This window comes from Chaetodon trifascialis, chromosome 15, assembly GCF_039877785.1.
Source record: "Chaetodon trifascialis isolate fChaTrf1 chromosome 15, fChaTrf1.hap1, whole genome shotgun sequence".
Taxonomy (NCBI): domain Eukaryota; kingdom Metazoa; phylum Chordata; class Actinopteri; order Chaetodontiformes; family Chaetodontidae; genus Chaetodon; species Chaetodon trifascialis.
The window spans coordinates 10,131,386-10,143,289 of record NC_092070.1 but is presented as its reverse complement, the minus strand read 5'-3'; the positions used below and the strand labels follow the sequence as shown (position 1 = coordinate 10,143,289).

At 42.0% G+C, this 11,904-nt stretch overlaps 3 protein-coding genes across 3 annotated transcripts in view; 2 read left to right on the top strand and 1 right to left on the bottom strand.

Moving 5' to 3' along the window:
* znf598 (zinc finger protein 598) overlaps positions 1-7,717 on the top strand; it is a 32,053-nt gene extending 24,336 nt beyond the window's left edge. Inside the window, exon 13 of the transcript XR_011603125.1 lies at positions 7,706-7,717. The gene's annotated coding sequence lies outside the window, so the exon portion shown is untranslated. The remainder of the gene's footprint in view (positions 1-7,705) is intronic.
* drg2 (developmentally regulated GTP binding protein 2) lies at positions 35-4,733 on the top strand. Its single transcript, XM_070981859.1, has 14 exons — positions 35-102; positions 309-401; positions 871-1,031; positions 1,209-1,298; positions 1,395-1,455; positions 1,538-1,628; positions 1,723-1,795; positions 2,011-2,101; positions 2,200-2,297; positions 2,454-2,530; positions 2,675-2,763; positions 3,492-3,550; positions 3,670-3,723; positions 4,594-4,733. The coding sequence occupies exons 2-14, from the start codon at positions 338-340 to the stop codon at positions 4,678-4,680; spliced, it is 1,095 nt and encodes a 364-aa protein (XP_070837960.1). The 5' UTR covers positions 35-102; positions 309-337; the 3' UTR covers positions 4,681-4,733.
* LOC139343991 (zinc finger protein 32-like) lies at positions 4,222-7,265 on the bottom strand. Its single transcript, XM_070981860.1, has 2 exons — positions 6,986-7,265; positions 4,222-6,834 (listed from the first exon to the last, which is right to left on the bottom strand). Exons 1-2 carry the CDS (start codon positions 7,155-7,157, stop codon positions 5,957-5,959), a joined length of 1,050 nt encoding a protein of 349 aa, XP_070837961.1. The 5' UTR covers positions 7,158-7,265; the 3' UTR covers positions 4,222-5,956.
* Positions 7,718-11,904: the final 4,187 nt, after the last annotated feature.

Here is an 11,904-nt window from a genome sequence, read left to right as displayed (position 1 = left end):
ACAGTGACTTGTTTCACCCGGACCTTTCATGGGCACGGACCGTATTCCGGTTTGTGATGTCAGTGAACTGTGTATGCTGCGGAGTGTAGCATCTGTCAAAGTGTAAATTTCTATTATATAACTACATTTAAAACTGTTGTCATTATATGTGTTTTATGCGGATACTTATTTAAAGCTATTTGTCGAAAAGCCTTTGTTTTTCATGCGGTTTGTCAACTAAAGTTCCACTGGTTAGCTGGTTAGCCGGGTGGCTAACAAAGCTAACTGTGGAGTGACACGTTTCTGTTCTTATTTTCTCTCATTGACAGAGTAGCTGTAGCTCAGCTGAACTGTCACTATGGGGATTTTGGAGAAAATCGCGGAAATAGAGAGAGAAATCTCTCGGACACAGAAAAACAAAGGTAAGAGAGGGTCAGTCTCGGGGCTAACTGTTTGCGACACCATGAACGAACTTGTAGCCCCGTGTGTGTGTGTGTGTGTGTGTGTGTGTGTGTGTGTGTGTGTGTGTGTGTGTGTGTGTGTGTGTATATATATAATCTGTCTGTGTTGTGTTACTCATTAATCTTCTTGAAATTCAAGTAGAAGCGCTTTAACTGACACCGTAAGCTTGATTACACTTCCAACCACAATTACAGGAACAATCCTCATGCATTTTTACCTGTTAGTAATGTCCTACATGTCACATTGAATTAAATCACACCTCAGTGTGACTGTTTAATAGCAACCTTTCTTAAGTTCTCACCTACATATTTTGCAGTCTGATCCCTTCTTTGAATATATTTACAACTTTGAAGTGAGCAAACCTAACAGAATAAGAGTTTCTATTACTATTACTATTACTATTTTTTTTTTGTTTCGTCATTCTTCCAGCTACTGAGTACCATCTGGGTTTGCTCAAGGCCAAGCTAGCCAAATACAGAGCCCAGCTCCTGGAGCCCTCCAAGTCAGCGGCAGCCAAAGGCGAGGGCTTCGATGTCATGAAATCAGGAGATGCCCGTGTTGCTCTTATTGGTTTCCCCTCTGTGGGTAAGGTACGTCAACATGGTGGGCAATGTCCTGTACATCAAATACAAGGTACTGATTAACAAAATATAGGAGCCAAGTCAGCATTCATCTGGTGTTGACAAAGGCACCAGTAAGAGAAGTGAAACATAAGTGAAAGACTCAACGTGTGCTGGTCTAATTTAATCACCTGTTGTGTCATGCAGTCCACCTTCCTCAGTTTGATGACATCAACAGCCAGTGAAGCTGCTTCCTATGAGTTCACCACCCTCACCTGCATACCCGGCGTCATAGAGGTACACACACATTCGCACCATTGCGCGTCTGAACATGAGCAGCTTTAAACTTTGTGTAATGATGTGACATTTACGCTATTATTTGTTGCTCTTCAGTACAAAGGGGCCAACATCCAGTTGCTAGATCTGCCAGGAATTATTGAGGGTGCTGCCCAAGGTAAGCTGACATGACATGTTTCTGTATTTTGTTTGTTTAAACTCAAATTACAAACACATGTGCAAACTTTGACCTTTAATAGGTAAGGGTAGAGGTCGGCAGGTCATTGCTGTTGCCAGGACAGCAGATGTCGTCATCATGATGTTGGATGCCACCAAGGGAGATGTTCAGAGGTGTGTGATGGACTGTTTGTGTATATGTAAGCGAGTCTGTTGGAGGGGTATTTTCATCAGCTAATTCCTGCTTTGAACATTTTTTTGTTTCCAGAGAACTTCTAGAAAAAGAGTTGGAGTCAGTGGGCATCAGACTGAACAGGACAAAACCAAATATTTATTTCAAGGTACGTTTTCTGTTGTCATCTGGAACGGACCATGAATATCAACAGTCACTTTCAAAGAGATACATCTATTAAATATCATTATCACATTTCATAGAAATTACCCGGCAGTCTGGCCAGGAGCTGTCAGAACATCATGCTAGCTTGTCATGTCCAGATATGAATACCTGAATTGTTGTACCAAATTTGGTAAAAACATGTGATTTGTCTCTCTGTAGCCCAAGAAAGGTGGCGGCCTCTCCTACAACTCCACAGTTCCTCTCACTCACTGCTCAGAGAAGCTGGTTCAGCTCATCCTTCACGAATACAGTATCCTTCACCCCGTTAGCATCAGAAGACGCAGCGCATTTCTGACTTTCCAGTCGCATTTTCGTATTCGCTCGATTTCTTTAACTCCTTCTCCTCAGAAATCTTTAATGCAGAAGTCCTCTTCAGGGAGGACAGTACACCAGACGAGTTCATCGACGTCATCGTTGGGAACAGAGTTTACATGCCTTGCTTATATGTATGTCCGAACTCATTATCCGGGTTGCCTCAAAGCCTCCTACCTCTAAAATGTGAACTGTTTGGAAGCCAAAGTCCAATCTGATGATGTTTTGTTCATGCTGTGTGCACGTGTGGAGTCTCTTTTTTCCCCTCATGCTCTTTGTGGTATTTTCAGGTGTACAATAAGGTGGATCAAATCTCCATTGAGGAGGTGGACCGCCTGGCTCGCAGACCTAACAGTGTTGTCATCAGGTCAGATATCTGTGTGTGTGTGTGTGTGTGTTTGTGTGTGTGTGTGAATAACAGCAGTCCTGCTTGGATGCATCTTACTCTTTTCACGTATGTGCGTGTGAGACAAATGTCCTCCTGCCTTTTCTGTCCATGTGTGTATTTCAGTTGTGGTATGAAGCTGAACCTGGATTACCTCCTTGAGACGTTGTGGGAATACCTGGCTCTGATTTGCATTTATACTAAGAAAAGAGGAGGTACGCACACTTTTTTCCCTCATTCACTCTTAATGACTCTGACATGCACATGAGTGCAGACAGTGACATGCAAAGGTTTGGGCTCCCCTGGTCAAAATGTCTGTTGCTGTGAGTAGTTGAGATAGCCCCCAGGTTTATGACCGTCATGGAAGACTCATCAGAAGAAAACCTTTCCTACATCCTCACCACAAAATTCATGAAAAGAACCCCTCTCCAGCTGTCGAGCACAGGATAGGTGGACGGATCATGCTTTGGGCTTGTGTTGCAGCCAGTGGTACGGTAACATTTCAACTGGTAGAGGGAAGAATGGATTCAAACATCACACCATCTGTAAAAAAGCTGATGAACAGAGGATGGTTTCTACAATAGGATAATGTTCCAAGTCCAACCTCAAAATCCACAATGGACTCCCTCAAGCGGTGCAAGATGAAGGATGTGCTATGGCCCTCAAAGTCCCCCGACTTTGAGGGTAGACCTCAAAAGAGCAGTGCATGCAAGACGGCCCAAGAATCTCACAGAACTAGAGGCTAAGTCTTTCTTCTCCCCAAGAAAGACTTAGCTGACTACAAAAAGCCTTTACAAGCTGTGATACTTGCCAAAGAGGGTGTACCAAGTACTGACCAGGCAGAGTGCCCAAACTTTCGCATGTCTATCTATCTATCTATCTATCTATCTATCTATCTATCTATCTATCTATCTATGTCATTAATTTCTTCTTTTTCTATTAGAGCGCCCAGACTTTAATGATGCCATCATTATGAGGAGAGGAGCGTCTGTAGAACACGTGGTACGTAAAACACATCAAGATCAAGGTTCACTTGTACATAAATAATAACACCACAGGCAGCAGATCCTCACTGTGGATCACGTGTGTGCACATATGCTCATTCTGTTTTCTCCCCGCAGTGCCATCGAATCCACAGAACCTTAGCCAGCCAGTTCAAATATGCCCTGGTTTGGGTAAGTTCAAGTTTTCAGAGGCAATGACCCTCACAAACGTGGCTCTTTGTGCTCTGGTGCCATAAACTGTTCAAACTTAATCTCTCAGGTTGAACGTCTGAGTAGAATAAACAGTTTGCAGATGTCATGTATAGGCCATCAGGCGTACATTTCTCCCAGTATGACCAGTTGTGTCTCCAGTCTGAGAGCAGTTCCTCTTTATATGTGGTAAGCAAGTCAGAGAAGAGGTTTCAGAGGTGTCCCAATACAACATCCGCATGAGTGTGTTGAAAGTTCAGCTAATTAGGACATTCCCAGAATTCACCAGGAAGCGTCTTCAGCCTTTTTTTTTTTTTTTACTTTTGTGTGCATCTGTGTGTGCCGGTTATAGTAGACTATAAGTCTAGCCATGCTGCAGGAGTATGTGGTACAGTGGTCCCTGAGGGTCCCCAGCACAAAAGGGGAATAATTCATTTTCACTGTAATTCCTCCCTTAAGTCAGACAATGACACAAAATGTGACTGTTATTTGTTTATTTCCTGATCGTCAGCTGTCAACAGAAGTACACAATGTTTACTTGATATTTCATGTTGTGCGGAATTAGGTACTACAACAAAGTGCATGCACACCGACTATAAGCAGTGTCCCTGTGCTATAGCTTCATTAAACATCCATACTCACATCTTTAACTGCAGTAAACACAGCTGCAGCTCCTAAAGTTCAGAATCAGCAACCGTTTGAGCTACAGCTGTGTTTACTGTGCCGTCATACACGAGAAGCAGGAAGATGTCGCTGATAGTTCACTGTCTCATCGCTGGTGGTGATTGTGTAATGATTCACGACTTTTGAAACACTTCATTGTAGTTTGTATATCTTCTGTTGCTCCTCCAGGGAACCAGTACCAAGTACAGCCCTCAGAGGGTCGGCCTCACACACATCATGGAGCATGAGGACGTCATCCAGATAGTTAAGAAGTAAAACAGGCTCCCGATTGGACGGAGAGACCGAGCAGGAGGAAGCATGCTTTTGTCAGAGGAGTTAAAGACATTTCTTGTACAGTAGATATACAGAAATGAAAAATAGCCGCCATTCTTATTTTATATATGAAAATCAACAAAACACAGTGAGGAGAGACAGGTCAGGTTTGAGGTGCTTGTGGACAGGAAGTGGTGTATTTTACCTTTTGATTAAGATAAAGAAGATTAATCGATTCAGGGAGAAAATGGGAGTAAAAAGAATAAAGTCCATAAAAAGTTAAATGAATAATTTGTCTTGGTTTTATTTCAGATTCTGTAGTTTTCATGTTTTTCTGAGATGTATGGAAGCCCCAAAGTGTTTGCTGTGACATAAATAATTAAACAGTCATAAGACTAAATTGCGTAAAACATACAAACAAATTAGGAATTATTAGTCAGTTCGTTATTCTGAACTGTTTTTTCGTCATTATTTTCACAATAGATTTATAATTTACTTGTAGCAGTATTTCTACACTGTGGTACTCAAACTTTTACTTAAGAGTACTTCTTCCACCTTTGATTTATTTATGTATGCATTATATTTTCCTCGTGCTTCTATGGTCATAATGACTCCTAATGTTCAGACATTAACATGCACAGGTGAAAATCCATGAATGCCAGCAAACGCTCAGTTTAAGCCGAGAAAGAAGTTTGGTCAATATTATAAAATAAACAAAGAAACCAACAGAACATTTTACTCTATAATAAATCAAGAGAGAGGGTAGGGGGGAGGGTCTTCAGACCTCACACCAGCAGCCTGGAGAGCAAGCCTGAAGAGTTAGGGGTCCTCAGTATCCTGGGTCCAAAGGCAGTCACCTCAGATGAATGGCCAACATTTCACTGTAGTGGACCTCTAACAAGCAGCACCTACAGCCAGGATGATTTAAGGTCGGCAAGGTACCTGAATTAATAGGAACTGATCTCCGTCTCGTCTGTGTTGACGGTTAGAATTGCTTGTTTTGATACTGATGTTTCCGTTTCACTTCATGCTCTTTTGCCCTCCCTTTGCTGACGACACACGCCGACACCACGCTGCTGCCGACCAGTGAAAATGAACAGATACACACCCAAAGCTCTGCCCTCTCACTGCAGCGGGGCTGGATCTATTAAACATTTCAAATAAATAGAAAAATTCAATAAATTAAAAAAAATGTGTGTTAAATGTTCCACATATCTGTTGTTTGTCACAGGTTGTAGACAAGTTGTCTGGCCCCTTCCGCCAGCTGCCACAGTACATTTCAGACCTGTGGGAAACACTGGACTGTCTTATGAGACTTCAAAGCTAACACGTCAATGAATCTCTTCCCGCAGGTCCTGCAAAGATACGGCTTTTCACCAGCGTGGACTCTTCTCATGTGCGTTTTCAATGCTGGCAAGTCAACGTATCTTTTCCAGCAGATCTTACAGGGGTACGGCTTCTCACCCACGTGGACCCTCCTCATGTGGACTGTCAGGTTTCCATTCTGTCTGAAAGCTTTCCCACACGTCTTGCAAAGGTACGGCTTCTCCCCCGTGTGCGTTCTCATGTGGCCTTTCAGGACGCTGTCATGTCTGAACTCTTTGCCGCACGTTTTGCACGAATATGGCTTCTCACCCGTGTGGAGTCTCTGGTGTCTCTGCAGCGTCTGCTTCTGATTAAAATCTTTTCCACAAGTGTCACATCTGAAAGTTTGTCTACGTCTGCCGGCATGACGGTGAATCTTTGACACGTTCGGGTAGTATGCGTCCACATGACTGTGGTCATGGTGTTTCTTTGACTCTGGCTCTGCATCACCACTTGATTGTGAGTCTCCATGTTCATCTCCTTTCTGGTCTCGGTTCTCAACAGCATAGCTGTAGTTAGAGAGAAGCTGGTGGTCCCTTATTGATTCTGGTTCACAGTGGTCACTTTCCTCATAAGCAGGAGTCCACATGAAGGTTTCAGTCTCCTGCTTCAGTACAAGCTGCTCTCCCTCCTGACTGGTGCAGAGCTCCTCCTCTTCCTCTTTAATTTGTGGAGGCTCCTCTCGGTCCAGACTGGAGTTCCTCTGCTGGTTACAGAGCTGCTGGTCAGAGACAACCTCCTCCTCCTCCTCCTCCTCCTCCTCCTCCTCACAGACATACTGCTGTGGGAGCTCTGGAGGGTCAGAGAACAGAAGAAATAATATACTGCTGCGAAGGTGAAGACAACAATGCAGCCATGCGAGCAAATGCATACCAGTGTCTACTTTAACAGCTGATATTATATACAGATCACTCATTCATATGTTTTGCGTTATTTTACTCACCTGTCCTGTGAATCTTTATTTCGGGTTTCCACACGACGTCCAGCAGTTTGCGCTGACGGCGGATCTCTTCTTCGTACTCGACGACAGTTTCCTTAAAAACTCTGAATATGTCCTCAGCAGCAGCTGTCAGTCGCTCGTTGACAAACTCTCTCAAATACTCAACTGACGACATTGTTGCTTTGTAACAAATTCAATAATTCACTGCGCTTCAATTACAATAACGCCTTCCAGATAGTTCAATACACGTCCTTAGCGACCGCTGCTAGCGCTGGTGTTATTTACTTCCGCTGGGTGCTACGCTGTTAAGTTCCGACAGCGGAAGCGCGGGAGCTTTTCGTTCCGCTTTCAAGCGATGGCGTTTTGTGAAAAACCTGTCTGTTAAATATGAAGATTAACATCTACCTCGCTTCATTTCACACACTTGATTCTAAGTCTTGATGCAATAACTTGGAGCTCAGTTTTACCTACTTTATATGCCTTTGGATAGATCTCTTAAAAAAAAAAGAACACACACACACACACACACACACACACACACACACACACACACACACACACACACACACACACACACACACACACACACACACACACTTATGCGTTGGTAAATGCTTTGGTTGAAAAATACAATACATGCCACTGAAAGGTGGTGAATAATTAAAATCCTTCTTGCATGTGAAAAATCATATTATTACAAAGTGATGCTATGGTCAGTTTTAGTCCTGTTTCCTGTTCATCAAACTGTATCTAGATCAGCCCATCAGTCTTGCGAACTGATTGTGCAAAAGAAAAACACAAGATGCTGGTCTTTTGAAAAATGTCCATTTATGAGAATTTGTGGCAAATGTTCTTTACCATTGGACAATCAGTCATCCACATCAAACCATCAGTTTAACAGGCACCACTCTGCAGCCAGGGTGAAAAAAGATTCCCAAGATTTAGGATGCATTTCATTCAGCAGCTGACCATGTCTCCACAGCAGTTTCAGCTCGATAGTTCCTCCTGTGTATGTCCATCCTCAGGTGTTTTTTCAAGTATGTGATTTGAGCAAAACATTTCCACAAGTGCTACAATTATGTGGCTCGTCACCTCTGAGTTCTTGTGTGTTTTGACCCTGAACCACAAAACATGTGATGCATTTGATCTTATGAGCCTTGCCAAATTAGATGTATCAAAGTATCTTTTGTCTGAAAACTCTCCTGTGTTTTGCAGAGTAAACAGCTTTTCCCTGTGTGGACTCTTCTCTGTCTTTTCAAGCCTGATATCCAACAGAATCTCACGTATGTGTGCTCCCATGTGGCTTTATAATTTTTGGTATTTCAATTAATCTTTTCCCTCAGGTTTCACAAAGATTCATCCTCCCACCTGTATCAGTTCTCATGTTGACTTTCAGGTGACTGTTGGATCCAAAATCTCTCTTACATGTCTTACAAGTAAACTGTTTCACTTGTGTGCATTCAACTTACTGCCAAGTCAGAGATCTTTTCCACATGTTTAGCACCAATATGGCCTCTCACCTCTTATGATGTTTCAAAGATGATGCATCACTCAATCTTATCTCACAGGTGTCGCATGAATATGACTGATGATTCTCAGGTGTCAACTGAGATCTCTGCTGCTAAACACCCACTCTCCTAATCTCCACAAGCACTTTGAGGTAAGCTGTAAAATATATTCAAAGTAAGACACGTTAAATGACTCATTCTGCAGAATGGCCTGTCAGTGCTACTGCATACACTACTGTAGAAACAGAGTACATAACAATATGAAACATTATTTTCAAGCACGCTGTCAGCATTATATTAATAGAGAAATACTGAATAAGTCAATAATAGTGATAAAGTTTAGTAAAAGTGATAATAAAGATTTTCCAGTTGAATTAAAATGAACAAAACAATCACATATAATAGCCTAACGGTCATTGGTTTTACACATTTCACTGTAAACAGCTCCAAAGCTTATGTTAAGGTAACTAAATGTGACAAAGATGCTCAGTAGATCTCAGCATAAGACACACAATTATAGACAGTTTGTTAAAGACTTTTTTTCCACAACAGTCAGACGCATAACTTCCCATCTCTACATGGACTGAAGGAAGACCTGAGGTAGTCATATTTGGCCCAAAGATGCCGTTCACACAAACATAGTGATGTAACAGTGATCTGCAGCCACCCTGTGGTGAACTAACAAACAATTAACAGCAGCTTTTAACAGTAAATAACACATTTCCCAATGGAGTTTCATGATCAATCAGCCCTGGGACATTTGCTTGTTACAGAGTGTTTATGAACTGTGGTGCTGCTGCTTTATGTACATGTCTGTCTGTATGTACACATCTTATAAAAACAGCCTTTTACTATCAAAGTCTACACATAGCGAAGGACAAACATCCGAGCAAAACACATTTCTGAGTGACGAGCATCCTGCACACCTTTACCCCCTCTCAGCTGCACAGCAGGTGAGGGTCAGTCACTTCCGAGCACTCCCCACTGCCTCCACCCTGCTGCCCAGCTGTTTGTGTTGCCGTCGCCAACGCTCCAAGGCAGGCTGACCAGAAAGTATGGACTCCCAGCCAATGCTCCCCATTCACTCGCACACACAAACACAATAGCTCCATTAAATATTCACAAGCATCTCTTCGGTCTAGGAGAGGGGGACTGAGTGGGAGGCTTCACGAGACACAGAGAGAGAGGGGCTCTGAGTTGACACTGCTGGCCTTAAAGATGCCTTAAAGATGTCTCGCCGGGGTGAACCGTGGATGGAGAGATTCTGCTTTGGAATAACCTGAAGAGGAGAGGGCTGATGGAGGGATAATATTGTGGAGAAGAAGACGAAAACAAAGGTACGCTCGGTCAACTGGATATGCATTGTGTGGAGCAGGCATGACACTTGATGCTGCTTGGCTCCATATTGCATGGCTAAGTGTGTGTGTGTGGCACCAGTACACTTAAGCAGTAATTGGGTGTTTAATTAGTCCTTTTATAAGCCTTCCTTCATGTAGTTTGGTGCCTTCAGCGTGATGTTTAATGAGTTCAGGACATCAGAAAAAGCAGCTTGCCTCTCGCTGAGCTCCTTTTAAACAGATTCACTGTCACCTGGGAGTTTTCCCAAGTGTAATCAATAGCAGCCCAACCAAATGGTTTTATATTTGACATAGAGCTGCAGTGATTATTTAATTAACTGATTAGTTGATTGGCTGAAGAATTATAGGCAACTGTTTTAATAGTGGTCTAATTGTTTAATAATAATTGATAATAATTTTTCAAGCAAAAATACCAAAGAAGATCTGTTTTCTACCTGTTAAATATGAAGATTTCCTACTTTTCTCTGTTTCATATCATAGTAAACTGAATATCTTCGGGCTTGGGAAGGAGTGTTCAACAAGAGAAAACATCTAAAAACTCTAAATGTCACAACATGGACTTGTTATAGCAGCTGTGCAGAGTCTCTGCTAACAGGAGGCACATTTTCATTAGATACAAGGAACCACAAAAATGAGTTTGCAACCATGAATGTCAATTTATCTATTCCTCTAAATTACTGAACATCATGGGACTGTTGGCTGGTGTTCGACTTGATGGATGATAAACTGAGGTCACATGACGTTAAGAGCCAGCAGTGCCTTCATGACTGTTAACTGCAGCACACTTGATTGAAACCTGAGAGCTCCCGTCGTCTCGTTTTAACGGCAATAATTACATGTCAGATTTCATATGGTGCTTGTGGTGCATACAGACTTTTCTTATTTCTTTTTGTGTATCACTTTTTTGTGGACGTAAATTTTTTGTAAAGTTTACTCGTAGGGGTAACTGTTATTATTTGTTGATTGACGTTGACGTGATTCAATCTTTTTCTCAAGTCGTGCTTTTACAGAAAACACCAGCAGTTCAAAATTCATGGAATATATTTACACATACAAATGATTTCATATTTCTAAAAGTATTATCTGCTGTGTACAGTTTTGGTCTCTAAACTAGCCCGAGATTTACTGTTGGATCCCAGCATTATTACGAGCTTTTTCTTGTTGAATGAATACAAAGAATTCTACATTTTCTGGCTGATAGAAAAGATTTCAGCGACAGACAAACATCACCAGAGAGATGCTTCAGGATCCTGATTACTTTGTCTCTTCTGCCCTCTTCTGCTTCAGCCTGCTCATTACATGAAGCTGATGACCTGAGCTGAGAGTCAGGTTTCTTCAGTTTGTGTAAGGCAGGATTTCAGCACCGCCTGGTGGACGTAATGCATTTTGGATTCCCCTGTCAATAAAAAACATGACTGATGAGACAAAGAGCAGATTAAAGCCAACATATGTGCAGAAAAGCCTTGTTCATTCAGCCCTTACGAGAGCAGAGTCTTACTGCTTCATAATGAATGTTTTCTTCTCTGTACACCAAACTGTGACTCAGCACAGACCTGTATGGAGCTTATTGTATATTCTATAAGCAAACAGGGATAAACAGTCTTGTTTTTGCATTTGTGGACTAAACATATGTACTACATTTGTCTTTATGTTAAGTTAATCTCTTCAACAAATGCTTGTTTCTGTACATCTTGTGCCCTGATGTTTATCTAGGGCTTAAATGAGTCCAGTGATGCACATCAAGAAGCAGGGCTGCACAGAGAAGCACTAATCCGACACCCACTCATTCATAGATTCCCACGCAAACTAATTTTGTGCTTTTAAAGAGACAGGCTGCGTCTTTATGTATTACCTTTATTTAAACAGGCAAGACCATTGAGAGCAGGCTCTCTTTTTCAATGCCGCTCAGATGAGAACACATAAAATACATCTAAAAATGACAAAACATATAAAGCAATCACGGAAAACTAACCAGCATAGTTACCTTCAAGGTTTGTTATACTTGTCCATAATAAATATACCTTCCCTCTATGTTCTTGAGTTCACAGCAAACTGA

What these genes read in the sequence shown, in the direction of transcription:
- LOC139343991 (XM_070981860.1), bottom strand. Translation starts at nt 7,157, where the DNA reads ATGTCGTCAGTTGAGTATTTGAGAGAGTTTGTCAACGAGCGACTGACA. An exon ending in AATAAAGATTCACAGGACAG is followed by an intron (nt 6,835 to 6,985) that starts GTGAGTAAAATA and finishes CTGACCCTCCAG; the next exon opens with AGCTCCCACAGCAGTATGTC.
- drg2 (XM_070981859.1), top strand. Translation starts at nt 338, where the DNA reads ATGGGGATTTTGGAGAAAATCGCGGAAATAGAGAGAGAAATCTCTCGG. An exon ending in TATTGAGGGTGCTGCCCAAG is followed by an intron (nt 1,456 to 1,537) that starts GTAAGCTGACAT and finishes GACCTTTAATAG; the next exon opens with GTAAGGGTAGAGGTCGGCAG. An exon ending in AACCAAATATTTATTTCAAG is followed by an intron (nt 1,796 to 2,010) that starts GTACGTTTTCTG and finishes GTCTCTCTGTAG; the next exon opens with CCCAAGAAAGGTGGCGGCCT.